The sequence below is a fragment of the Alosa sapidissima genome, chromosome 16 (assembly GCF_018492685.1).
Source record: "Alosa sapidissima isolate fAloSap1 chromosome 16, fAloSap1.pri, whole genome shotgun sequence".
NCBI classification, from domain to species: Eukaryota; Metazoa; Chordata; class Actinopteri; order Clupeiformes; family Clupeidae; genus Alosa; species Alosa sapidissima.
Genome location: NC_055972.1, coordinates 9,224,783 through 9,252,201, shown reverse-complemented (window position 1 = coordinate 9,252,201; position 27,419 = coordinate 9,224,783). Strand labels below are relative to the sequence as shown.

Genomic DNA, 27,419 nt, shown 5'->3' with positions numbered 1-27,419 from the left:
CTGGTTCACGTTCTGCACACCAAAATGTCACCAGTTGTGGCGTGTGTGTGTGTGTGTGTGTGTCCATGCTTGTGGCTATATGTGATTATGTCACTCAGATGGCTGCCTAGAATGGCTAAGCTCGGCGTACTTACATTAGAGTCATTTGACATGCTGTTCAGGCTCACCTTGAGGCCCCCGTGTAACTGAATTGGCATGGTGCATAGAGAGAACAGACTGGGGATGGAGCCTGTGTTGCAGGCATTATCCTCCCGAGATTGCATATTTAACCATACAACCAAAATCCATTTTCTTCCCAGGGAGTTAATTAGACCTCTAACCCAAGTGCTACAACACTAACTGAAAGATCTGCAATTCACCATGACAGCATAACGGTATTAAATTGGCTCCAAAAACTGTCATGTCTCCTCAGCCTAACAGTTCAATTTTACCAGACTTCACAGAATTAGCCTACATAACATGATAAATCAGCATGACCCACAGCAAAGTATCACATCAGGCCAAATTCCCGAAAGCATGGTTTTGAGGCAAGAGAATGAAATATGGTCACTGAATGCCCAGAACATGGGTCAGTCCAGTGGTTCACACAGCTCTCTGACCGGAATCATTAAAGTCCGAGTTGTTCCACATTATGTATTGAGCTTCTCTTGTTCATAGCAGAGGTGGGAGATTTGTCACAATAAAGCCCAACAGCAGTGTTCGACGCCTGCAGATTTTGCATGTCAGCATGCATCACTCAGGAGAATTGCCTCTCCTTTTCAACTGCCTGCTGACAAGGCAGGCAACAGAATCCCAGTGAAACAACGTGTTGGTGGCTTTTTTCACTCAGCCGTAGCTCTTAAGCTAGTGTTGATGTGTCTCCTATAATCTGTGCGGTACTGAAAAACGCCCGCCAGAGAGAGAGAGAGAGAGAGAGAGAGAGAGAGAGAGAGAGAGAGAGAGAGAGAGAGATCTATGTGCTTCTGCTACTCTCTGTGGCTCTCTGTGTCCTGTGCTTTATTCGAGTCCAATCATCCTGTCCTGTTATTCTCAAGGACTGCCCATGTATTTGCAGCCTCATTATATTGGAAAGCACTCATGGCAACCTTGGATACTTGCTCATTATTCCATCTCAGATGGACGGTAAATTGAGGGCACATATCAGTGATGTCCCCCTGTTAGCACAGCCTCATTCACAGAGCATAAATCACTTGAATGGGTTTGTATAGCCATGTTTTTTCCCCTAGTCCACCATTATTGCTGTGTACCATTTTGTGGATTTCCGTAAGCAAAGCAATGTTGAATGTTGTTCTGCAGCTAGGCATTCCTAAGATATAATGAAAAGAAAATCATAAGTTTCATATCATTAGAGGAAGGTTGTTATGAAATTGTGGAAGATGAATGCTGTCTTTTTTTTAATCAGAAACAATAAGCCTTTGTTCCCGTTCTTCCCTATGCCTTAGACAGATGAAGGTCAAGACTCAGATATTCTCCAGATATTCTCAGTATTAATGCTGCAGAGGAGACTGAAGTTTTGTTTTTTGGCGTCAGACATTACTGTTGGATTTGCAGAGGCCTTCCTCTGCCCAAACCAAGGTTATAATTCAAAGCCCACCATGATACAGTTTATTGCACTGAAATTATGCTCATATCGGCTTCTACCTGGGCAAGCTGAAAATCAGATGTGTTTAGAGGTGACTCATATGCTAGCTGTTATTTTTGCACTCTCTCTCTCTCTCTCTCTCTCTCTCTCTCTCTCTCTCTCTCTCTCTCTCTTTCTCTCTCTCTCTCTCTCTCCGTCTCCGTCTCCGTCTCTGTCTGTCTGTGTTTTGGCCACTTGAAGCCTCCTGAGGCTGCGGCGTGCTGCTTGTTGGCCGAGGCCAGTGTGTGCCTGTTGTGAAGGGTTTAGAAGCTCTGGAGGTTTCCTCTTATCTCCTGTGGAGACGGGGCACCTCCCCAAGGAATGAGGGCTGCACACTGGCTGCTCTTGACCTGACTCACACCTGACAGTGGGACACAAGCCTCTCAGATGCTCATAAAACTAGAAAGTGTTCTTCTTGATATCTGTGGTGAGAACCACACAGTGAGTTACAATAGTGGGCTAATGTGTTGGACAGGTTCCAGTAAGTGTTTGTGGAAAACAAAGTCTATAATGTTTTTTTCCTTTCAAAATTATTCGCTATCCTTAAATGGATGCACATTTTTCTTGGGGAATTCTGCTGAATTGTAAATGGTGCATCTGTAGGCCAGATGATGCATTGCCTCTTGTGTAGTTTGGTGAGGTTTATTGCAGTTTCCTTAAAAGCTCATTGAAACTATATATATTTGGCCTTGGTATCAGTCCTCAGTCTACCTGATGAGGGATTCTGCCAGGATATCATTAAAGTCTTGGCTGCTTTCAACATGATGGTGGAATTGTTGGTTTGCTTTTACATATTTGGTTGTTTTTTGAGAAATCTGTGGTGATGTTGTGCAATATTACCAATATTTTCATGATCTTGCAGCACGCATGCGTTCACATGATGAAATAATACGCAACAGGCTGCCGAATGTGCAAAGCCACGGATTGCCATCGTGGTGATGAGAGTCAGACGGGGATGTGCGTGACTGAGTGGCCATCACGCTGGACACCAGATCACTCCGAGCCACTCTGCCCCGCCGCACTGCAGTGATGGTCTCATGGCCATGACACAGTGCGGACGCACACAGCAGCTTGTGCGTGGCTCCTGTCTGTGCTGTTGTTTATTCTGCTCGGGTCGAGCATCGCCAGTGCACCTTGTAATTTGTATTTTAGTATATTTTTATATATTGTATTAAGTGTTAGTATAATTTGTATTTTAGTATATTTAGCATATTCTTTATCTTCTACTGTCCTTACTGCTTAGTTGTGTTTTTATATTATATACTTGAATTACTCTTTCTGCTGTTAAAGAATGTGTTTGTGTTGTATGTATGTTGCTGAGACCTTGAATTTCCCCTGGGGATCAATAAAGTATCTATCTATCTGTCTATCTACCTCTCTCCCACCAACCCTTTCTCATGCAGGGGGGTTAATCAGAATATTGCAACTTTCGTTTTTGTCGACTTCAAATGGTTCTCCTTTGATAATAAACTTTAGAGAGCCATCAGTATTCTGAGCCTATCCAGAAGGTGGGCTTTCATAAGTCATAAGTCATTTGCACAGGCGGTATTTTGGTAAGTGGATGTGCTGAATTCACAAAGAAAACATGATCATCAGCATGAAAAGCATATTTGAATATGCGCTGTGCCAAAGGTTTTATTTTGCGTAATGGACAGATGGGCAAAGTCTTTAAGCGCATGCTGTCCAGACTCTCAAGTATTAACAGAAATGTAATTATTTTGCTGCTCCAAAAAGACTGTGTTGTGTGAAGGGAATCAAATGAGACGTGCTGTGCTTGTAATCTACTTTTCACTACAAGCATTTCATCAACTGTCTAATGTGTTCACTAGCTCACCCATTGGAATGCTTGATACTAAACACTGAGAATGTACACATGCTTGGCTTGGTAGCTGCTCGTCATCTTGGGATGCCAATAACGGAGATTGCGTGTGAGGGATGTCTACTGAGGTGATGTGAGCTTAGAACTACTAGTGAAATGGAGAGAATGAGGAGGCCAGGCTGTAGGAGGCTTTGCAATACCAGAGTGTGTGAGGTGGATGAGTAAGAAGAGATTTAATGGAAGCCCATGCCCATGGGCTCCTCCCCAACTTTGTTTCGAAAACATTACTTGGCATAATAGTTTGAGTTTAATCGGCGTGCTTCCCCAGTGTGTTTGTGTGTGTGTGTGTGTGTGTGTGTGTATCCTTACCTACTGTACAGATTTGGTCATGTACTATCTGGTTAGGTGCTACTTCTTATGGTTAAAACTCCCTTTGATGAGTAGAGAGCAAGTGAGAGAGAGAGAGAGTGATCCAACATTTAAGCCCCATCCTCCATCAGACATGTTGCCATGGTAACCCAGAGCAGCCCACGACACACGTAAAGCAGTGCAGTAGTTAGAGAGGAAAAGCTCTCGATCTCTCTCTCTCTCTCTCTCTTTCTTTCCTTTTCTCTCCCCATCTTTTCCTCTCTCTCTCTCTCTCTATCTATCTCTATCTCTCTCTCTTTCTTTCCTTTTCTCTCCCCATCTTTTCCCCTCTCTCTCTCTCTCTCTTTCTCTCTCTCTCTCTCTCTCTCTCTCTCTCTCTCTCTTTCAGACAGGCCTTCACCAAAGACACCCACTCAGCAGGCGTGTGGACAGGATCTGGCTCAGAGAGATATGACAGTAACACAATGAAACAGCAGAGGACAAGATGACTCGAGAGTCCTTTCCATTTAAAAGGCATTCAGCTCACAATTAGAACAGTAACTATCCCCGTGCAATTTGGAGCTCTTACCTTCACGATGGGTGTCTTGCCATCTCTGTACATGTCTGTCAAGTTGGTTATCAGGCTAATTTTGAATGTCACATCCCAAAAGACCTGCTGTAGCCTTTAAAGTTAACCATCGCCTAACCGACCCTTTACGTTAAAAGTCATTCAGAGAGTATTATTTCATCTCTATAATATATAAAACAAATGTATGATGTATAAAACCAAAAAATCCCCTTATTTCCTCACATTCATAATGTGTTCTTCCCTTTTGTAACGCTGATTATATGTGCTGTGAGCAGAGTAAACCGTGTATGTTTTGATCTCTTGACTCCCTGAACTCCTCATAATCCAGACAAATTAGAGTCATTTCTCAGGGCTCCAGAAATACGCAGTCTGTCCTGGGCCTGGGTTATGTAAGAATGATTGATCGCTCATTTCGAATCTTATTCTGGGATTTCAGACATTAGAGATGTGAAATGAGCAGAACATGTCTCTATGATGTATCAATAACCCCCACTCGTTCACCAGGCTAGAAGAAATGCACTGTGGACGGCTTCCAGTGGATTGCTTTTCAAACATGTGGAGCATTTTTTGTGTTCTGTTTTTTTATGGATTGCATCGGGTTTTTTTCCCTCTTGAGTTTGGGTTCATCTGTAGTTTAAGCAGCTGAAAGTCATTTGGTTTGCAGCCACAGAAATTCGGCCCCGGGTTTACCCTTTGGAGAAGTGGCAGAAGTTTGAATAAATGTTAACTTGGTACAACACTTAATGCTAAGACAAATACACTGGTATTTAGGTACGACTGGACTCCTGGAGGTTTTCCAAAATGGCACACTTTCATTATTATTACCAGAGACTTTCTAATGAGGAGACACAGTACTCAAAAAATCCTCCATAGAAATGCATGGGCTTAGTTTGTAACGCCAATATGGCAGTTGTCTACGCATATCACACCCCTTCCGCGGCATGACGTTGACATGTGAATACATTGAGCCAATCATGTGCTGTGTTGTGAGTACATTGAGCCAATAATGTGTTGTGTTGTGAAGACATCGTGCCAATCATGTGTTGTGATCTTGCGGCTGGAGCAAGATTGCAGTAGATCGGTTTCGTGAAGCCTTGCGCAAGCGCATTTCTGCCGAGATGGATGCCCGATGAGTGCCCAAAAAGCGTTGCCATATGGCGGCCGAGTGGAGGGACTTGCCTAAAAGGACTTTGTTATTACTGACTAACTGCCTGACAAGCCAGTTGCTGTATGTAAATATTGTCACCTACTGTTTAGCTGGATGGGATGATGCTGAAATACTTAGATTTTTGATAGGATAAAATTGTTTGTGTTTTTTTGTTTGTTTGCTGTTGACTTGGTATATAGCCAATCTAAATCCTGTCCTTCACTCTGTTTCTCTTCCAGAATGAGAAGCCTCTCGGCCATTCTGCAAGCAGGTCCAGCAACATCTCAAAGGTATGTTAAATGTCTACCTCCCACCACTCACTGGACATCAGAGAGCCCCAGCACAGCACACAAGTAGAGAGAGAGAGAGAGAGAAACAGAAAGATCGGGTGGGAGAGAGTCGGCAAACATATTTGCCCCCAGGGGTTTGAAAGCAGCAATTCCCCAACCTGTTTTTCTCCTCCACCTGCACGTCTACTTTTAGCTTTCCCTGAAAAGACAAGTAAATAAGTTAAATCTTTTTGAACAAAGCAGTTACGGCAATTGAAACCTCCATAATAGAAGCAGTTTATTATGTCTTATATGGAAAACATTTGCACAGTCCCATATGAGACTGTATTTATACCTTTGATTCAGGCCGTGAGGATCTCAGTTGGTTGCTGCTTTGTTTATAGTGCCCTATCTACAAAGTCCACCAGATGCCTCTGAATTCCCAGACCCTCTGTGTGTTCAAGAGACACTTAATCCCTTCCTCTGAGGTAGTAATTCCCTTTCTCAGTTCTGCGGAGAAGAACACAGGGATAAAGATATGACTGATACCTCTCCCATTTGTCCTGAGCTCGTATTAAAACCAGGTGCTTTTCTCTGTGATGTTTATCTCCTTCCCAGAGTTTCGCCACTTTTAAGCCACTGAAATAACCACAGAGGAATTTAGCCCAGCTCCAAAAATGCTCTCTCACACTGTCCCGTGTATCCTGTATAAATAATCTCCTTCCTTGTTTTCTGGTGGTCTTGCCCTTTTACAGTGAAAAGGGCAGGAATGGGGCAACCATGTTGAGGGCACTGTGTGTTTGTGTGTGGCACCAGGGTTCAGGCAGGGATCAGGCAGGGCAGTCACTTTCACTCTGGCATGTATCTCTACCTCTTAGTGCGGCTTTAGTGCACTTCTGTGCAAGAATGAGCCTCTTAACAGATAAACCCATTGCATGCGCTAATAGATGTCAGGGTCACCTCATCTGCGGGACGCTCCACTAGGCCGAGTGGGAAGCAGCCACTGTGCAGCCACAGTCGACAGGATTTATTTTTGCGACAGTGTTTGTGTCGAATGTGTAACACTAATGAAGCTTCTATAAATCGATTAATGTTGAGGGTATGCATTCGGTTCAGATTTAATTCACTGTCGCAGACAGCTGTGTATCCTACCCATCACACCCTCCAGAATGGAGATCCCCAGTTAGGTCTTGAAATGGCAGACACACTTGTGGTGCATGTGTGAGAGTTCAAGCATTAAATCGACCTATGCATTATATTACAGGGTGATAAGTATGCTATTGCACGGTTATTAGTTTCCTTCTAAATAAATGGGACTAATAATTCTGTGAGTGTTTTTCTACTCAGTTTGTTTTTTACTTTGGATTTGTGTTTCCTGTTTTCTGGTTTTCAGTTTGAACATGCAGGCTTAGCCAGTCAGGCTATCATGCTTCAGGGTTCCTGTGCTTTGCTCCGGGCTGTCCTCTGAACTGATTTGGGGTATTAAAGTATTACATTTACCTCAGAGATAAAACACTGACCTCCAGATGAGCGTGTGTCCTTGGCGTGCCACCCCAACAGCTGGTGGGGCAGACCTGCAGGCCTGCTGTTACTGCCTCTGTGTCCTTGTCTGCCACACACAATAAATTTGACATCGTCCTGGTGAGTCCTCTGTTTGGAGATTGCGGCAGCAGCCCAAGCAGTGGCAGCAGCAGCAGCAGCAGAAGCGGCATCTGTCAGGCTGGCTCTGAAACCCCTCCATGAACCACATGTCTCTGGACCGGAACAGATGACCAGGCCTGGGATTTTTCGTTTGGCCTGAAACATGTCGTCTGTCGGGAATTACAAATTGCCGGGCCGAGGCGTCAGCAGGATACACTAGACACTGTTTGCGATGTGTATTTGTAGTCAGCTTCATCATTGACAGGGCTTTATGTGCTTTTAAGATTCTTCAATAAAGCTTATCGGAGAAATAGCAAGCCTCCTGGATCTTTATAGGGTGGCGGGTCTCTGAGATCAGTGCAAAGCTCTGATGTATCAGTCATTTCTCAAGGATTAGATCATCAACTGCTGCAGAATGAGCCGAAACTGACGCACATATCGGTCACACAAACATTCCTTGATTGTGTTAACAGTAAAGTAGCATGAATGGAATTTGGCATGCAAAGCGCTGTTTGTTTTCTGCTATAGATTAACTGGAGTGAAGCCAACCAAGGTCATCTCTTAGAATGTCAGTGAGCCAATAAAACATATTAGAGCATTGACATAGCATAACTGTTTCTTTAGTATGTAAGCCTGGTTAGCGCTCAGCTAATGATGTAAATGATTGCTTACTCCAACTGGATTGGGGCAGTATTTTACTATATATTTGCAACCCTACCTACTCTCCCCTCATTGAAGTAAGTTTAGCCAGAGAATGACAGAGCCTAAAGACTACATCTAGAATGAAACATACATAATTGAAAGATCCACAGGCTTCTTTTAGGGTTTCCATCAACGTCGACTCGGTTGATGTTTGTTACATTAACTTAGGCGAGACAGACTAACCCCTCAGGGTTTTCATTTAAGTACGGAAGCTTTTGAGCCTGCGTCTAACGTCTAGCCACCTTCAAAGTCGACTCGAAAGGAAAGCAACAGCCAGTAGAATCGTTAAAAAAAGCCCTGTGCTTCATCCCGTAGTCTACTCCATCACTTGATGGTGCTCCATGTTTTAAAGCCTGGCTCCTCTCTGGGTCCCTCTGTCGCTCTCATTCATTTGTGTTGATGCTAATGATGGAGGAGAGTTTCTGGAGCGCGTAATTGTGTGCTGGCTGGCGGTGCTGCTGCAGGGTCAGAGGGGCTCCTGCTGGGTTTGGAGCTGAAGCCCTTATTAGCTCCACAGCTCCCACTTTAACTCCAGGAGCCACACCCCCACCACACACACACACACACACACACACACACTGTATGACCACACAGGGGTCCACGGGTTTACAGGTTTACAGGCTTGAGGCTTACTATCAGGCCATGGCATGTGTCTCTTTCCATTTGCTTTAAATCTCTCTATCTCTTTTTCTCTTTTTGGACATCACATAACAGTATTTCATTGCCATATTACAGAGCATATAGATGGGTGTTAAGATTGCTGAATTTGAATCTACATTAAGCGCATTAAGTCCAATTAGATTCCGTTTCTCACATACTTGGTTTACATTCAGCAAAAGTGCAAAACATTCCACCCTTACTGTCCATGCATGTAGTAAAGCCAAAGCATATAGAGCTAGTTTGTGCTTGTGTGCATAGAAATGAAACTTCTGACCTTCATATTGCTTATGGCGTACTGTAGCTTATAGGTTTATGGAGTAACTGTCATGACATGTTTAGCACTTCTGTGACTGTTTAGTGTGTAGAGAATGCTGAACCAGACAGACTGGTTCCAAGTTAAGTGATTCAGAGAGATGACATGGAAGAGAATATGAACTTAATGGGCATTTAATGGCATAAGTGTGAGTGTGATATATTATTATTTTCGACAAAGATCTTATGTGAATTTCAAGCATTTCCACTCAGGATTCCATTAAAATGGTCAAAATTTGCATCAAAAAAAGTTCGATAGCGCCTTTAGGGATGTTATGGGATGTATTTCTAGATGCTGCCGGTGCTGGGGGTTGTAACTGTATTGGCTCTTGTACATCAGGAACACACCTCTGAAGGGCGAGAAAGAAAACAGCTAGGCCTACATTATGTTACAGATACCACACATGCTCTATCACTGCCACAATCACCAACCACACAGAAACGCTTCATGAAATATAGCTTCATACGGTCATCCTCTCTAATAAGAAAGCTTCTTTACTTGCTGTTTGAACAGATTCCCATTGAGACTAGTATGTGGAGGTGTTTTTGTAGCTGTGGCTGTTGGTGCTATATGGAGAAGGGTGCCAGAGGTAAATTTGATGTGGGCGTCAGACCAGCCATCCTGTCCTCTAATGCTGCGCCTCCCATCCCAGCATCAAGGCTGACTAAATATAGAAGCCTATTTATGTGATCATTCTTCCCATTCCAGGCACAGTGGGGGTTTTTTTCTTCAATTTCTTCAGCAGCAGCACCCAGTTGACACGACTGTCTGATTTTTGAACCGTTTTGAAATCAAAGACAGAAAAATAGATAAATAAAATTTTCGTATGCGCTTCTTCATGGATTTGTGTGTGTGTGTGTGTGTGTGTGTGCCCATATGAGTATGTTTGCTCTTCTAAAGAACACTGGTGTGCACACTCAATTCTTTATTGATCCCAGCCAAGCCTGGGGCTGTAAATTCTTTGTTAGTTACAGATTAAATCAATAGGTAATTAGTGCCAGACCTAGATGGAGGAATGATGCCGTCAGTGTCTGCTACCTATGTGATTTCCATAAATTATTATCAATGTAGCACCTGGCAGGACCAGTGATGCTCTAGTAAGTGAATAAACCAATGAAAATCTCTCTCTCTCTCTCTCTCTCTCTCTCTCTCTCTCTCTCTCTCTCTCTCTCTCTCTCTCTCTCTCTCTCTCTCTCTCTCTCTCTCTCTCTCTCTCTCTCTATCCAGGCGGGCAGCCCAACATCAGTAAACGCCCCGAGCACATTCTCCCGAACCTCCGTCACCCCTTCCAGTCAGGACATCTGCAGGTACTGTATGTTCAAGCTGTCAGCCTGTGCTCTGTTGTCCATACTAACACCAGCAGCCTCTAGCTGTGGGGCATGCTGGGACATGCCCCGTGTAGCGCAGGGGCGGAGCCTTGCTTTTAAGGTTCAGGGTTCATGTGTTTCAGACAGGCATCTGACCCCTCCGTAAGTTGTGGAGGCCACTCTCACTCCCTCTCGGGCGCATGACCCCCTACTCTGTCTCTCGGCTCTGTCCTTCCCACCTGTTGAGTCCTCTTGTTTGTTGTCACCACTGCATGCCTTTTTTGGGTTTCATTTTCTCTTCTCTTCTTTCTCCCCAATCTCTCTTCCCTTCTGCATCCCTGTGTCTGCGTTGTGCCTTCTGTTGGGTCCAGTTCAAATGCGCTGGCGCACGATCAGGGCTACCAGAAGCCTGTGCACACCGCCGTGGTGCTGCTTAATGCCAACGGCAAAAGCGCCGCGTCACCGCAGAGCGTCACCACCACTACATACCTCTCGCCGGTCAAGCCGAGGACCAAGGCGGCGTTCGGCGCCGAGTGGCTGTCCCTGCTCAAGGCCCCGGTGAACATCCGGCGAGACGACGGCACGCTGAAGTTCTCCCGCTCCCTCAACGACATGGGCCAGAGGATGGACAGCCTGTGCAGCGGCCTTCACTTCATCGACCGCACGTGCTCGGACGGCGAGCTGGGCATGGAGCCGGAAGTGCCGCCAGAGCACGGCAAGACCTCAGTCGCCGGCAAACCTGCCCAGCGAGGGGCCCTGGCGTTCCCCTTCACGCGCTCGCCCTCCTTTTCCACCAACTACAAGTTTGTGGGCGGCCCGCTGCCCGAGCAGACCCTGTCGGCGCCGCCCGTACCCCTGCCCCTGCCCGTGGCCGACCCCCACAAGGGCTCCAACCTGCTGCGCATCTTCTTCCCCTTCAGCCACTCGTCCACGGCGGGCAGCTTGCACGCCTCGGAGATGGGCAGCCTGGCCTCGCGCCTGCACATCACCAAGTCGGCCAGCGCGCTGCTGGAGGGCAGCGAGTCCTTCCTGGCCGAGGAGGAGGTGGGCGAAGACGAGGTGTTCGAGGACGAGCCGTCGGCCGCCGCGCAGCACTGGCGGCTGAAGGTGGAGGGCCTCCGCGCCCCGCTCTGCTCCCTGGAGGGCGACAGCGACCTGGACCGCTGCCCCTCCTCGCCGATGTCCGACAAAATGGGCCCACTCTCGCCCTACTCGCTGTCCGGTGACTGCTGCAGGTGGGTCCTCTAGGACGTCCCGCTCCTGCCCCCTCCTCTCCCCCCCCCAACTGGCCCTGCTCTGCTCCCACCTCCCCTGCCCCCTGTGTGTGGTGCTCCCACCCCGCGGCACCCCTCTCTCCCCTCTGCTTCTGCCAACCACACCAGGTCCTGGGAGTGAGCTGCAGTCTAGAGCCTAAAGGACGCCGCCACAGAAGAAGACTAAACCCAGTAGTGATGACAATCTCCCTCTGCTGCTCTATTAGATAGTATTTATCCGTCCTACGGTGTCGCCAACAGTGATGGATGTCTGGTATAGAAGAGTGACGGATGTCTGCGTGAGTGATGCTTGTGTCATGTTTTAGCTTTGTGTACACTTGTCTTGGTGAGCAGGGCTTGATTGAGACTCATCAGTCAGGAGCACAGAAGCTGACAGGCATCCATAGTCTCCATCTGTGGCCCATCTGTTCTACCTGTGTGCCTTGGAGTCTTCTTTACCTATGCGCAAGTTTCCTCAAGCTGCTATGGATATTCCCTGGAAACTCGTGTGTGTGTGTGTGTGTGTGTGTGTGTGTTTGTTTGTGTGTGCGTATGCAGTCAGAATAATTCCAACTAGCAGTTGGCGCTCACGATACGCCTGAGAGCCAGAGTGTTGACTGTTTGTGTTATTGCACTGGTCCACCATCTGGCTGCATTTCAATGGGCTGCTTGGCGGTCTTAGACAGGGACTGCAACAGGAGCTGGGGTCTGCATTACCCACCACTGAACCAAAGATTACCAAGATCTGCTGCTTCTATCCTGGGTCATTGGCTTTCTGTTCAGACATCCTAACAGCCATTCGAGGAACTCGGCTTCTGTGTAATTGACTTAGTTATTCCCTTGTAGGATATGACGTCAGAGAGTAAACAGTTACTCAATTACCCTCGCTAATTCGCCAACATTTGATCGTTGTTTTTGGGAGCTGGTTATGAGAGCTTAATATGGTCCTCAGACTGTTCTGCATTCCTCGCTAATTCAATATATTTGATGTAGGCACCGGTAACCGTCTCAGGGCTCAGTCGAGAGCCACACACACCATTTCCGTTTTCCAGCCCAGTGAAATGTTTTAAGATCCGTCTGCAGCTAAAAATGTTGAGTCCCAGTGATGAGTATGAAAGCTCCCTGCGATCGAAGCGCAGCGCGGCGGCGGTTCCTATTTCAGGCCCGGCCCCCTGGAGCCTGCACGGGCGCTCTGGCAGCGGCAGCGGCTGATTTGCGTAGCGCTTGGGCTTGGGCTCCAGCCCGCCTGTCCAGTTCCCACGTGTCCTCCTGGAAGCCCAGCCGCCGCCGCCGGGCTCCGCCGCCTCACTGAGACACGTGCGCTGAAAATAGTGGAGGTGCGCGGGGCTCAGCGAGCGCCAGAGATTACTGCCTTAAAATAGCCGGAGATGCTGTGTGTTCCAGAGCGACGAGCTGAGGCCTGTCAGGTCAGTGAGCTGGAGGGCTGCCCAGGTGGGTGAGGGTGGGAGGGACTGGCCAAGCACTAACTGCCACGGCACACCTGTATCTGTGTGACCACATGATCTTTGAGAAAATATTATGGAAGTGTGATGTTGGCCATGCATGTCTGGGTAGAGGTGTGACAGAAAGCCGAGAGAGAGAGAGCATGTAAGAGTGTGTCTGTGTTTGTGTGTGTGAGTGTTTGTGTGTGTGTGTGTGTTTGTTTGTATGTATAAGTTCTCTGAAGAGAGGAATGGCTGCTTTCTTTTACTGATAGTGAGCTTGAAGGTCACCAGTGTGGTTTCACTCAGATCAAAGACAATCCCACACAGTGATGAAGGCCTGCAGCTGAGGACAAACTGACAATTATCACACAATGTCAAAGACTCCCAAAAAACCAGGTCGCATCAGGGAGTCATTTATTTGTAGATGTGTCATTTTTCATCGTTTCTCCTCTGTGGTCACTCTTTCTCCAGTTCTCATTTTTAGGGGAAGTTTTCTAATGTCACTCCAGGGCACTCGCCTCTCTTTCATGGCCTCCCAGAGATGCGTCAGCTTGTTGCTGAGGCGCAGACAGTCCGGTTCAGGAGCTGCATCTGCACACCAGCACACCAGAGAGCCATACCTGGACTTGGCCACCTGAGAGCCATACCTGGACTTGGCCACCTGAGAGCCATACCTGGACTTGGCCACCAGAGCCATACCTGGACTTGGCCACCTGAGAGCCATACCTGGACTTGGCCACCAGAGCCATACCTGGACTTGATTGATTGATTGATTTTATTCAACCCTTTTCATTATAAAAAATGATACAGCTTTGCACCATATATTAAAAAAACAAAAAGTCAGGATAACACCATAAAGCCCTGGGGCTTATTTCCATTGTGGTCCCTTGGGGGACAGAGCAGATTGCAGCAGACCAAACATCAATCAAACATCCATACATATATTAAATACATCCATCTAGACAATACAGTAATAAAAACAATACACTAAGATTGGCATCTAAGCCATTTTTTCAGTGCCAGCTTAAAACCTCCTAAACCTCTGACCATCTTTATATTTCCTGGCAACCTGTTCCACAGGCTTGTTGCTACATACAAAAAGGACTACTTACCTATTACTCTTAACTCTAGTGCAGTGTTTCTCAAAGTGTGGTCCGGGGACCACTGGTGGTCCGCAAGCTATCCCAAGTGGTCCGCGGGCAGACGTGGTAAAATATAAATTAGTTGTTTGCAATATTGAACCAACTTGTATGTAAATTCAAACAGTTCTGCAACACTGTCTATGTAACCTATGCCAGCTTAAAGCAACACCAAAGAGTTTTTTGTACCTTAAAAGAATGTTTCCAAAATTGTTTCCGTGGTTCATCAACTCGTAACAGGGTAAACGGCACTTCTGCATTCGTTTGCGGTCCTCTATCGGCTATAACCGCACTATGTAAGTTTGCCAGATCGGGTAGCGGATCTGTAGTTCGATGGAATGAGACATAAGAAACTACAAATTTGACTTGCATGATGTCGCAATATCGTAGCCTACTTTCATAAAATCATGCAACATATTCTACCTTGTCTATGGACATCGTTATTTACAAAGCCGTTGGATAAACAAATTGCGTGCGTGCGACAGAGGAAAAGTTCTTTGGTGTTGCTTTAAATCATATGAATCCTCTGACACAATAAGCAAGGTGCCAAGACAATAAGCAAGGTTGTTCAGTGAGTATGCCTATTGTGTAATATACAGTAGGTCTACTGTTTTTTTTTTTTAGCTACACCTATTACAGTAGGTGGTCCGTGAGGTTTCTATTTATTGGTTAAGTGGTCCTTGGTCTGAAAAAGTTTGAGAAACACTGCTCTAGGGGGTACAAAATCAGTAGAGCTCAGTAGAATCAGTATAAAATTGGGGCAGCGTGGCCTACTGGTTAGCGCTTCGGACCTGTGACCAGAGGGTTGCCGGTACGAACCCCGACCAGTAGAAAGCGGCTGAAGTGCCCTTGAGCTAAAGCACCTAACCCCTCACTGCTCCCCGATTAGTGTGTGCTTCACCTCACTGTGTGTTCACTGTGTGCTGAGTGTGTTTCACTAATTCACGGATTGGGATAAATGCAGAGACCAAATTTCCCTCACGGGATCAAAAGAGTATATATACTTATACTTAGCTGCCCCTGGTGGAGTAGCTGTGAACATCTCTCACTCTGTTAAAGTAATTGATTAAATACTTGGGGACATCCCCATGCACAATCTTATGTACCATGCTTGGCCACCTGAGAGCCATACCTGGTCTTGGCCACCTGAGTGTGAAGGTGGCGGAGAATGAGGAAGGCATTTTGAAATGTGCTAATTGGATTTCAGGCCTGTAATCTGGGTGGATCTGGGAGTCTGTGATGGGCTTAAGACGTTCTAACAGACTGCTGCACAGGGCTCGAAAAAGCAAAGGCGGAAGAATAAAAGGCCTTGTTATGTTACATTCCCTTTGCGCGTGTCATGTACGACTGTGGTGTTGTAAAAACCAGATAGCTCGTGAATTTTTAATTCTCTTTTAAGAAAGGAGTGAGAGAGCATACGAAAACAGAGGCAGCCTCTTGTCTTTAATGTGCTGTGCAGTTTCATGTGTCATTTATTTCACATGTTGGGAGCTGGGTTGTCAGTGGTGATGGTCAGAAAGATGACAGGCTCAGATGACTGACCCAAGAACTGTGGCAGTACATCACGACTTGTTTTTTTATCTACCATGTCTTTCTTCCTCAGACACTCTGATGGTTATCTCCTCGAAATAAATGTTGTGAGCCAAGGCAGAAAAATATGCAAGTCTAGACATTATTATCTTTTGCAAATGTATGGCTGTGCTGCCAAACATCAAATAGAAACAACTCTGTCGTGGCACATCAAGGGGGGCACTAATATGCTGTGGCGCATGCAAGATTGTTTCAAGGTAAAATGCTACACAGTATCTCCACTTTTTTGGTAGAAGTTCTTTTTGCAGGAAGTTGACTAAGGCCATGGAAAGCTTGTCGTGTCTAGGAGATAAAGAGGGACTATTTTTGCTTTTGTTGACACTGTCTTTTAATCTTGTAAAGCCTTGACCGGATCAGGAGGGCCTGGAGGCAAGAACCGTCCTGGTCATTCACTCCCTGTAAAGCCAAATGGTCCCAGACTCACATCCATCATGTGTTGAAGGTTTTTGAACCCGAGAGGTGTTTACCAAGGAAGAATGTTTTGGTACCTGACATAATGCAGTATATTGGGTAGTCAACATGGTACATTAAGCTCAGTGTGAATCAAGATATCCACAATGTCCTGTTTTTATTACAGTCTAAAAGTAATGAAAGCAATCAAGGAAAATATGTTCTGATATTAAAAATGATTTGTAGGAGTGTAGGAGGTAAGCACATGGAATTTGGTTTCTATTTAAGACTGACCCATCTGTTAAAAGATTTGCTCTGCTGTGTGCTCTTCCCTTCTTATCTGAGCATCTGAGAGGAGGATTGCGGCAGAGGCCTGTGTAATTGTTCTGCTCCCTGTTCCTTCCTCTCAGCCTCTGGTCATTTCCAAAGCAATTATCCACGCTGGCTTCCTGATGATATATAGCATGTCCAAAAAAAGACTCTTTCAAGCTTTGGATGCATAGAAGGGCGTTCTCTACTTTTTACATGCATTTCACAAGCACGGTTTCTGTTTTTGTGTGCGTGTGTGTCTGATGGTTTGCTGTTGGTGTCCTCTGATGCTATGAGGTTGGAAGCTGCTTGAGGGCAGGCAACATTTCCCCAAAAACTAGAGATGTGAAAGTGGATGCTTGGCCTTTCAGCTGTGTTTCACATCCATAACGAGCTTCTTTAGAAAAGAACACCCCTGCTGCTGTCATCTCTCCATGTTCTCCCTGTGCTTTTTGTGTGTATGAATGAACAGATTTGTGTTTACACTCTCCAAAGTATATACAGTATTTCATTTTCGTTTTTGATGGGAGATGCTGCTGCGAAATTGCATTTTTTTTTCAAATGCTTTCCCTGCCTCCTTGCGTCCATCTCTCCTGCAGTGCACTCTCTCGCTTTTTTCCCCTCCCTCTAACTTCTAGCAATCTATATCTTATCTCTCTGCTCCGTCCTGACAAATGCCTCCTGTCATCTGTTCACCAGCCGTATAGTGCCAGCAGCTGGCACCGCTATGATTTAAAGCTGTGAAAGGGGCACTGTACACAATCTGTATAATGAATGTGTGATCGATTCTCTTCTTAAAAACCAAGGCTCTTACGGTGTGCTGGGTGGATGGCACTAATGGGGGGGGGGGGGGGGCAGAAAAGTTCCTTCTCTTTTACGATTTGTTCTCGAGCCTCTATCCAGTCACACACAAATCACATTTCCAAATTCAGCACCTGTGGGAGAACAATGCGAGGCTTGATGCTTGATTTTCACCTCTGTTTATCAAGGATAAACATCACTGGCAGTCTTATCTCTCTAAAGAAATTCCATTCTTTTTCACCCCTAAAGCTGCTTCCAGAACCGCAAGGCTAATATTATTGTTGACAGAGTTGCCTGTGTAGGAAAATGCACTCACCACTCTCGTTTCCTCCAAAATGTGCTATTTTAGAGGTTCCATACTAGTGCACATGGATGTAGTGAATGTGTGTGTGACAATGTGATGTAGCCCTCTCCCCTGTAGAAGTCACTAAATACTCAAAGGACTTTTTCAGCAAGAACCTTGTCCAAAGATGTGAACTTCTCAAGAGATGGTTTGACTGTAAGTGTGTGTGTGTGTGTAGGATCTGTCACTGTGAGGGGGATGAGGAGAGTCCACTGATCACGCCGTGCCACTGCACGGGCAGCCTGCGCTTCGTCCATCAGACCTGCCTGCAGCAGTGGATCAAGAGCTCAGACACGCGCTGTTGTGAGCTCTGCAAGTATGAGTTCATCATGGAGACTAAACTCAAGCCGCTGCGCAAGGTAACACACACACACACACACTCATCCACTCATCATACTCATACTAGTATTTACACAAATGACCCACACACACACACACACTCATCCACTCATCATACTCATACTAGTATTTACACAAATGACACACACACACACACTCATCCACTCATCATACTCATACTAGTATTTACACAAATGACCCACACACACACACACACACACACACACACACACTCATCCACTCATCATACTCATACTAGTATTTACACAAATGACCCACGCACACATGCCCACACAACATACCCACACCCATACCTACAACTACACACATATATTTAGCATTATGCACACACACATGAAGCGCTGTCACTTTCATGCATGCAGACACACATAACCTTTGCGTTATTTCCGCAGCATGTGGAAAAGGTCAGGCTCCTCTGCTCCTCTGCTCACCGGGCCTCTGTTTGTGCTACTGGCTGGATGACTCATTTCATTTTCCCCTGAACAAAAGGAGACTGTGTTTTCAGTCCAAATGAATTGGTATAATTGGGCATGCTGTAGGTAAAATGGGGGGGAAAGACTGATAATAGTGTGTCATTCAGGGTGGTTTGGTGGAATATATCATTCTAAAAACCCTTTGGTTTCGCATGTTACTGAATGCAGTAAAGCCAGTCAAATTCAGGACCACTGCCTTCATGGCAGACAGGTTTTTAAGTCAGAAGTGGCTCGATGTCTGGCCCTTTGGGAGAAGGCAGTGATGAGCTCCCTGTCCCTCTGTCCTCAGAGAGAGGGCATCTCTTAATGAACTTCATGTGCGCGGCTCTAGGGCAGATGCTTACAGCAACACACAGGGCAGCCCCTGTCCACCAAGCCAATCAGGTGGCAGTTGACCCAGTGCCCTGCTGTCAGCGTGAGTTAATGACCGAGGGGCATTTGACAATAATCAATTGCATACAGAACAGCCACATCAATACCTATTGGATAGACGGGTTTCCTCCCCCAGGCCTACGCATACAGATCTGTGTGCCAGTGAAAAGATGCTCAGGTTTTGTGGGGATGGCAGTCATGGTGGAAATATTTGTTTGCGGCCTAGCATAATCACTTTCATCTTTCTGTGCTGGAAATGTTTATGCTCCATGTTGTGTTCCATTTCAATATTTTATAATAGTCTTGAGTCACTGTTGATTTTTTTTATCCTTTCTCTCTCACTCTCTCTCACTCTCTCTCTCTCTCTCTCTCTCTCTCTCTCTCTCTCTCTCTCTCTCTCTGTCTCGCTCAGTCTATCAATCCATCTATGTGTTTCAGTAGCTATGTGTGCTTGTAGGGGTATGTACTGTATGCCTGTGTGTTTTCCATGTCGCTTGCCAGTCTCCCTCCGTTATTATCTGGCCTCCATATGATCAATTATTCAGGCTAAAGTGATGGCAGACTCACATTAACAGGCCGTCACCGGGCTGACACACAACACTATAGAGTGGGCTCGGCACAGGCACCCTGCCTGCCTGCCTTCTCTCCCTCCCTCCCTCCCTCCCGTTCGCCTGGGTGTGCTGCCATCCCTCCTCATGCCCCCACCCCCCTCTCTCTTTGTCCTCCCTAGGCATGATTCATGCTTTTTGGGATGGAACCCATTTATCCAATCAATGGCATAACTTTGATCTCTGTGTGCTGGAAATGTTTGTGTATCCGAGATGGAACAGAATTTGTGTTGCTGCAGTGTGTAGTTCACACACACTAAAGCCATTTTCTTTGGAATTGAGGGCGCCAACCCAAACGCCAAGGCTGGGATTACTGGCAGTTAATGGAAATTTTTGCGTGCATCTCTGGTAATGAAATGGAATTCTTTATCAGTAGAAAATAAACTGGCTTTCGCTGAGCAGCACATGAGGCACTCCAGGGCCTGACAACTAAATGTTTTCTCGGAGGGGGGGGGGGGGTCCTGAGCTTACTGAGTTACAGCCTATAAATAGTTGAAGAGCCACCACCAGTCTAAGATCACACTGACTGATCCTCATCAAATATTTATCCCACAGTTTAGGGGGGAAAGGCCAGGCCACAGCAGCAAGGCCCTGCACTATCTTTGTTTTGTCTGCTGGAGCTTATCTATCAATGAGACAGAGATCCACCCAGAGTTTACAATGTGTTTTTATTTTTTATTTGTAGTTTATTAATGCAGAGTTTACAATGTTATTAAAGAATTAGAGTCTTTTCTGGGAAACAGTGTGTTCCACTCAGAGACTGTTGTTTATTTGTGTGTGTGTGTGTGTGTGTGTGTGTGTGTGTGAGAGAGATATATATTTTATAAAAAGAGAGTGACTGCATTGCATATTCTACATCTGTGTGTGGGAAGCCTGTGTGTGTGTGTGTGTGTGTGTGTGCATGTTTATTTTCAAGCACTGAAACTGCAGTTGAATGTTTGTATGTATGAGAGTGTTTGTGTCTGTCTGTTAATCTATCTCAGCAGGAGAGAAAAAGCTGTGTGTGTGTGTGTGTGTGTGTGTGTGTGTGTGTGTGTGTGTGTGTAGTAGGAGAGGCTAGTGCAACACTGTATGTACTTCTCAGTGGAAGACACTAGATGTCTCTTTCATTATAAAATTATTCCAAACGATGTTTTTATGTTTATGAGTGTTTTTCCCATAGTGGGGAGGACCATAACATGTACACAGGGATATCAAACAGTGGGGCCATGCTCTAGTGATTAGGTGTGTGTGTGTGTGTGTGTGTGTCAGTGTGAAGTGCAGTACCCTAGTGTGCATAATGTGTGTTTGTTTTTGTCTCTCAGTGGGAGAAGCTCCAGATGACCGCGAGTGAGAGGAGGAAGATCATGTGCTCCGTCACCTTCCACGTCATCGCCATCACCTGTGTGGTGTGGTCACTCTACGTGCTCATCGACAGGACGGCGGAGGAGATCAAACATGGTCAGTCCTCCCTCCAGCCCCCACCACCCCACCCCCCCCAACCCAGCACTAGTCTGCCTAGCAGCTCCTTCTCCTCCTCCTCCTCCTCCTCCTGCCTCTGTCCTCCCTCCTGTTCCCCCCCAGACAGCTCCTCAGGCTCCAACCAGCGCTCCAGATATCACACAGCGTTAGCCGTTAGCACAGAGGGGGAAATGACTTGGCGGAGGATTCGCTGGCCCATGAAAAAAGGGGAATGATTTGAGCGGCCTTAATGACGCCCCCTATTTTCTCATTTAGTTTCTCATTTACACCCGACGACTCCAGGCGCAGATAAGGACACACTAACTGATGCTGTTGTGCTGAAGTGGAAGAGTTCCATGCGCCACAGATCTCTCTAGTTCCATGTAAAGCAGCAGCTCCACTATCAGCGCAGATTAAGGAGAGGGCTCTGGCACAGAGCCGGCCCCCATCTGGCTGACACTTAGCTGCTGTTGGGTGGGGGGCAGTAGGTTAGGGCCTCCTCCACTGACGATGGTAATGTGGTACATTTGATGGAATGAATTCAATTTGATGCAAGCTGTCCTCCATGATGCTCCTGCTCCTCCCCTGACGTGTGTTCCTGTTGGGTGTGGGAGGGGAGCCTGGTGGGATTGCTGTCTTTTCATCTCACATGAATGACTCGACAATTGACATTAGCTTAATTTGATGACTAATGGGGAACGGTGGGGTGTCTTAAAAGGTTGATTGATGTTTTTCTTTCATGTTTTGGTAGATATATTTCATTTATTCATAATTCCCCATAGCATTTTTTGCAGCCCTGCAGAGAAGAGGTACAGTGTGTTTATGCCATGTGAACTTCCTGAATGCCGTCATGTTTCCAAAAACAGCTATGCAACAGGACTCCTAATGTTCTAAAATAAGGCGCGCACTACACACTGTAATTGCAGCCTCAGCAGCACTGGTTGTGCCGGGGAGTTGTTAGCAGATGCTAATGTATTCAGGAGTGTAGATCCTCTGCCTTCCCAGCTTGCCGGTAGCTTCCTCCTATCTATAGTAACGCAGTATACCCCAACTCTCTTTGACCATGCAGCCGGGAGAATACCAGGTAAACCATCTGACTCTTCAATATGTCATTCTGATCGATTCTGGCACTGCAGCTGTGCTGTGTGTATATTTATACTCTACATGATTGCCCCTCCCCTTCCCCCACAACCCCCCTCTCCCTGCAACCCCAGACGGTAGAAATGATCTGGTTGTTTCATCCATCATTTCTGAACCGACGAGCCAATCATGCTGCCACAGCATCCACCACCCCCGAGCACGCAGCGCGTCGCCTCCGCTCACCTCCTCTCCCGCGGGCCACTCGGCTCACCTCGTCTCACCTCGGCTCCACGCCATTAGCAGCGCGGCGTCAGGCACAGGCCGTGTGCAAATTGTCAGGGGTAGCAGTGGCGGTGAAATGAGGTCTAACGCTTACAGCTGTCAATCACTGGCAGAGTCGCGTCTGACACGGTGAGAGGGCCACTTGAGCGCTCTGAATGGGGGCCATAGAATATCAAATCACATTATGTCTGAATAGATCACCGTCTCTGGGAGGCAGCAGGGGCGACGGAGGGCCCCCGGTGATCCTCTAGGGAAGCGGACATATTCTCACCTGACTTTCTCCCTTGCTGGCCTGGCTTTAGACAGTGTCCCCTCACTCCTGGTCCCCATATAGAGCAGTGGAGCACCACCCTGTCTACTAATACTAACCGCCTTTCTCTGTGCCTCACCAATGCTCACCTTGCCAGGAAGACTTAAGCTGCATCCTGGCCATACATATGGAGCCTCCAAAAGCAGTACAGTATCCCATTCATTTTTAAGGACCTGTATAGCATTGAGTAGTTGTGGTTCCTACAGCCCATGTGTTGCCCGGTTACATACTAGACAACGTTGATTTTGAGTTAATATTCATATTCCTTGTAAACTAGTGGGGAGCACAACAGGGCTTCCCAGTAAAAAATGAACTTACTTCAGGGCTATGTCAGAACAGTTCTGAATGTTTTCCTGTGTCACTTTCGGTGAACTCTGCAAATTGGCTTTCAAATGAAGCACGGCAAGAAAAACATGATGGATGTTTTTTTTTCTTGAAAGTCCATTACAACTATTTTATGGAAAGAGTATCGTATTTGTTATGATTTGTAGGTTCAGGGGACGCTTCTGTGTACGTTTTTCCATCGTGTGTCCCTAGTGAGAGAGGTTGCCGATGTGCTGTAGATGTGCATTTACTCCAAGCAAGAGCTCCTGTTAATTTACTTTCATTTGGCACCCTGTTCAAAATTCATTAGTGCTCCTTTTTGGTATTAGCTCTAGCTGTGAAGTGGAGACCATGTATATACAGTATGTTATATCCCAGAATCCAAACCTTTACTAAGCAGACGTTTGCTGTGAGATATTCTGTTGAAGAAATAATGTCCCATCATTCCTCATGCTTAGTCAATTTATGATGGTATTTCCATTTAAATGTTACTATTTTATGGCTTCTAATGTCTAATAAATGCTTCTATTATAACAGTTACATGGAAAAACTCAACAGAATATGATGGATTCTGGAATGTAACTCTGTGCACCCCTAATTGTACATACCTCTATATGTATATACATGACATAAAATGTAATACATGTTTTGTAAATACAGAGTATTACATTTTTATGATTATTATAATTATATTTACCCTCTCTTTAACAGGACCTTCCAAACCCCTATATTTCCATGATTTGATGATGGTATGGTGTTCAGGGAAACAAGCGTCTCATATCTCTCTATCTGCCTTTGCAGGGATCTTGGAATGGCCATTCTGGACCAAGCTGGTGGTGGTGGCCATAGGCTTCACTGGGGGACTGGTGTTCATGTATGTGCAATGCAAAGTCTACATCCAGCTGTGGCGGAGACTTAAGGCTTACAACAGAGTAATATACGTGCAGAACCGCCCAGAGACCTGTAAAAAGATTGTTTTTGACAAACCGCCGCTCATGGAGCCCAACTTGGAGAACAAGGAGGCTCTTGCCCCGGCACAGTCGGACACAAACTCTTCGCAGTATACAGAGACGGAGGACTACAGCATGGAGATTCTCCATGTGTGACCCGATGCCCCATGATGACCCCACCTCCACCCTTCCCCTCTCCACCCACATACCTGCTCCACCTGTGGCTGTGTCTGTTGGCCACAGGGAGCGCTAGACTTTCACTGGAGTGGAGAATGATGAGGACAGACGTCTCCCTCCTGTTTTAATATTATTTAGCCTTTGTCAGTTTGTTTGTTTGTTTGTTTTGTTCCTGCAAGTTGGTGGCTAATCATTACAAATCAGTGTGTGCCAGATCATGGAACATTCCAACTACTGCCATTGTACTGCTGTTGTACAAGACCTGATGTTTGCCGCTCCGAGTGTGTGTCAACTGCATTGGGTCTGAGCGCCGCTGGAGGTGTGTGAGAGGGGTATATGAGTGTGTGTGTGTGTGTGTGTATGTATGTGTGTGTGTTTGTGTGTATGTGTATCCACACCAGTTGTAATGGAGTCTTTAACAATGCATTCAAGCACTTTTTAATTTCCTGATAACCAGGTTCCCCCGTTTTAATATGAATAAATTCCTTTATATTGTTGTATGTGTGATATAGAAAAAAGAAGCAAACTTGAAGTTTTCAGTAGAATTCACATGTTTTATATAATTACATTTGTATCCCACTCTCCACACTTTGGATGAAAAAAAGGAATGGACATTGTAATGAGGGAAAGCAGATCACTCTTATAATCCTACATTTTTTTCCGAAAAAGAAAAATAGCCTATACCAGGGGAATTATTTTAAACCACTGATTTTAAGCCATTCATTCCTTTGCTTGTAATGATTCTGCATTGATTTGCACCTAAGGATGAGGTGGAGTCAAGCCATGTCGGCCTAATGAAAAAGAGAATGTACACTTTAGTACAATGATTTTCTACCGGTCACTGGAGCCAGATGATCCTCACTGTAGCACCAGCCCATCTTCCTGATTTCACCTTTCTTTTCTAGACAGCAGATATTTTTTGGTTCTTACCTCACCATGAATAAAAAGTATTATTGGGTAAGCGAGTACTTCCCCTCCATACTTTTAGCCATCCACATGAACTCTGTCCAAAGGTTTCAGATGGACTTGAAAGCTAATGCAGTCATTTGTAGAATTGTTTTGCTAACAATATTCAGTCTCCATGACAATTAGACGGCCACACTTCTATTGTAGTGCTGCCTTAAAAGGTGCCCAATTAAAACGTCCTGTTTTATCACACTTCCACAGACATTGGGTATTATATCTTAAGATATAATTATGAGGGAAAAGATAAAATATGGTTTGAACATGCCTTTTAGTATTCATATGCTGACAAGATTAAATAGCTGTCTGTGGAACGCTCTGGAGACTGGTGTGTCTGTTGTGAAGGGATGAGATTTGTTTAAACACTGTAATTCTAGAGATGCTAAGCAACCGTTGGGTGCTGCTGTAGTGGGGGTACTGTAGCCTATATTTCTCTACACAAACCATGGGTAATGCAGTTTGTTCATTTTAATGGCAGTGAAATAGCACTGCCTGTTTCCCAATTGGCAAATTTGTTCTATATTAATGTAAATGTACAGGGTACAGTTAACATAATTCTTAAAATGTGAAAGAATAAAGCTGGACAATGAAATGGGCTGTAGTAAATACTACAGTAGTATTTACACATCAGTGTAAGGCTGAAGTCTAAAACATTTGAAAGGGTGAACACTGCCACCTTGTGGATAAGACTAGTACAGAAATAGGCTACAGAAGACCAGGGCTAACATGTTTCCAATCTATTTCCTCTTACTCAGACAGGAAGAAGAAGAGATTTTTTCCAGAAACATCAAACATCAAATAAATCTCTTAAGTCCTCCGATATTTATCTACAGCATAATCTTTGGCAGAAAACAGTGAAATTTATCTGTGACTTTTGGGCGTTAACGTTTTGCACAACTGGACAGGAAAGATGAATGTGAATATAACTATAGTACAAGATTTGCGACAAATGCTTAACAGCAGTTGGCAAGGTCAGTAACCATCAGAAAGGTCAAAGTGGAGTAAGATTAGTGGATTAATTTGTAAACAATGGTGATAAAAACATACATGATAGTTTCTCTCAGACATTTGTATCACTTTTTCATTCACAAAATTTAAATACTGTAATTGAACATGGGTTTGTTTCAATTTGTTCAATTTGTCTTTTGACACACAATACATCCTCACATAGGAGCGGGCTCCTACAAACCCCTCTTGTACTGATGCCTCTGTTTGAGCTGTGGACTTTTTCGGTATTGTTAAAATGACCAAGGACTGAGTGTAACTGAGACATTGAAACCGAAGCTTTGTGATGTAACTATGATCATTCAAGCCAGCAAGTGTTTAGTACTGCATTCCATCATGTATGTATGTAAGTATGTATGTAATGCTTTGCTCTGTAAAAAGTGGCATATTTTTGTCAAAAATGTAGTACTTTACATGCCAGGTTTGTCAAAGTGGAGTCCTGATGAATTGCAGTTTCTTTTTTGAGCAATGTCACCTCTGACAGGCTAGCAAGTGTTACTTGCATTTAAACTGCAGTGCTTTACTACTGACTCAAGTTGAGAGTTGTCAACAGGACTGTTTGCCCCTTCATCTTATTTCATACTTTGTGAAATTACTTTTGGTAGTAACTTCAATTTTGGTTCAAAAAATAAATAAATATTGATGTGCTTTGATTTTAATTTTCCTATATTTGAGCAAAGTATATAGTATGAAAAAAAATAATAAAATGAAGTGAACTTTATACATTTTTCTCGATTTTAAGTCTTTTATTTTCGGGTCTTGGTATGTTCATCTTTAATCCCATGATTGCTGCTCAGACTCTAAATGGAGTCAGTTATGCTGCAGCCAAAAGCATTTTTTGTATCCACTATTGCTTGACATCAAGGATTATTAGTTAGTGGTCCACCAATAACTGAGTACACTTGATTCAAAAGTGGTGATATGCTGTGTACTAAATTATAAGATCTCCCTTTATCAGATCAGCCATAATCACCATGGCCTCTTTCTAGCACTGTGCTACAAAAATCATTGTGATCATGTGATCAACCACATTGCTCTGAGGCTAAGGCTATGTACAAAAGTGTCATTTATATTTATATAGTTTTGTATGATCTTGTGTATGATTGTGTATTATTTAATCATTTAGTTGGTGGACTCCTAGTTTCTGGACTGAGATGTAAATGACTACATTTGTGCTGTGTTTTAAAGGGTGATTGAGCAATAAAATGAATTGTTAATTCAAATCACAGGGTGTCCAAGGAAATTACATTTGTATGCAGGACCTCGGTACAGAATGCCAGTGGCCTTTCCATTCCCTTGCCTTGGCATCACATTTCATCATGATAGTGAAATATAGCCTGAGTCAAACTGAGGTCAGCTTTCACTGGGACCATATAGAAATTATTAGAG

The 27,419-nt window shown here is 45.1% G+C and overlaps 1 protein-coding gene across 3 annotated transcripts in view; it reads left to right on the top strand.

The window, feature by feature from the left end:
• The window catches only part of march8 (membrane-associated ring finger (C3HC4) 8), a 62,655-nt gene extending 35,904 nt beyond the window's left edge, over positions 1-26,751 (top strand). For 2 of the 3 annotated variants that reach the window (XM_042065108.1, XM_042065109.1), the window contains exons 3-7: positions 5,764-5,814; positions 10,337-10,416; positions 17,865-18,045; positions 20,804-20,939; positions 23,737-26,751. In XM_042065108.1, coding sequence (XP_041921042.1) covers positions 5,764-5,814; positions 10,337-10,416; positions 17,865-18,045; positions 20,804-20,939; positions 23,737-24,041 — 753 coding nt within the window. In that variant the 3' untranslated portion in view covers positions 24,042-26,751. Of the gene's footprint in view, positions 1-5,763; positions 5,815-10,336; positions 10,417-10,787; positions 11,652-17,864; positions 18,046-20,803; positions 20,940-23,736 lie in introns of all 3 variants that reach the window. The other variant, XM_042065110.1, reaches the window with a different exon arrangement.
• The last annotated feature ends 668 nt before the right edge of the window (positions 26,752-27,419 follow it).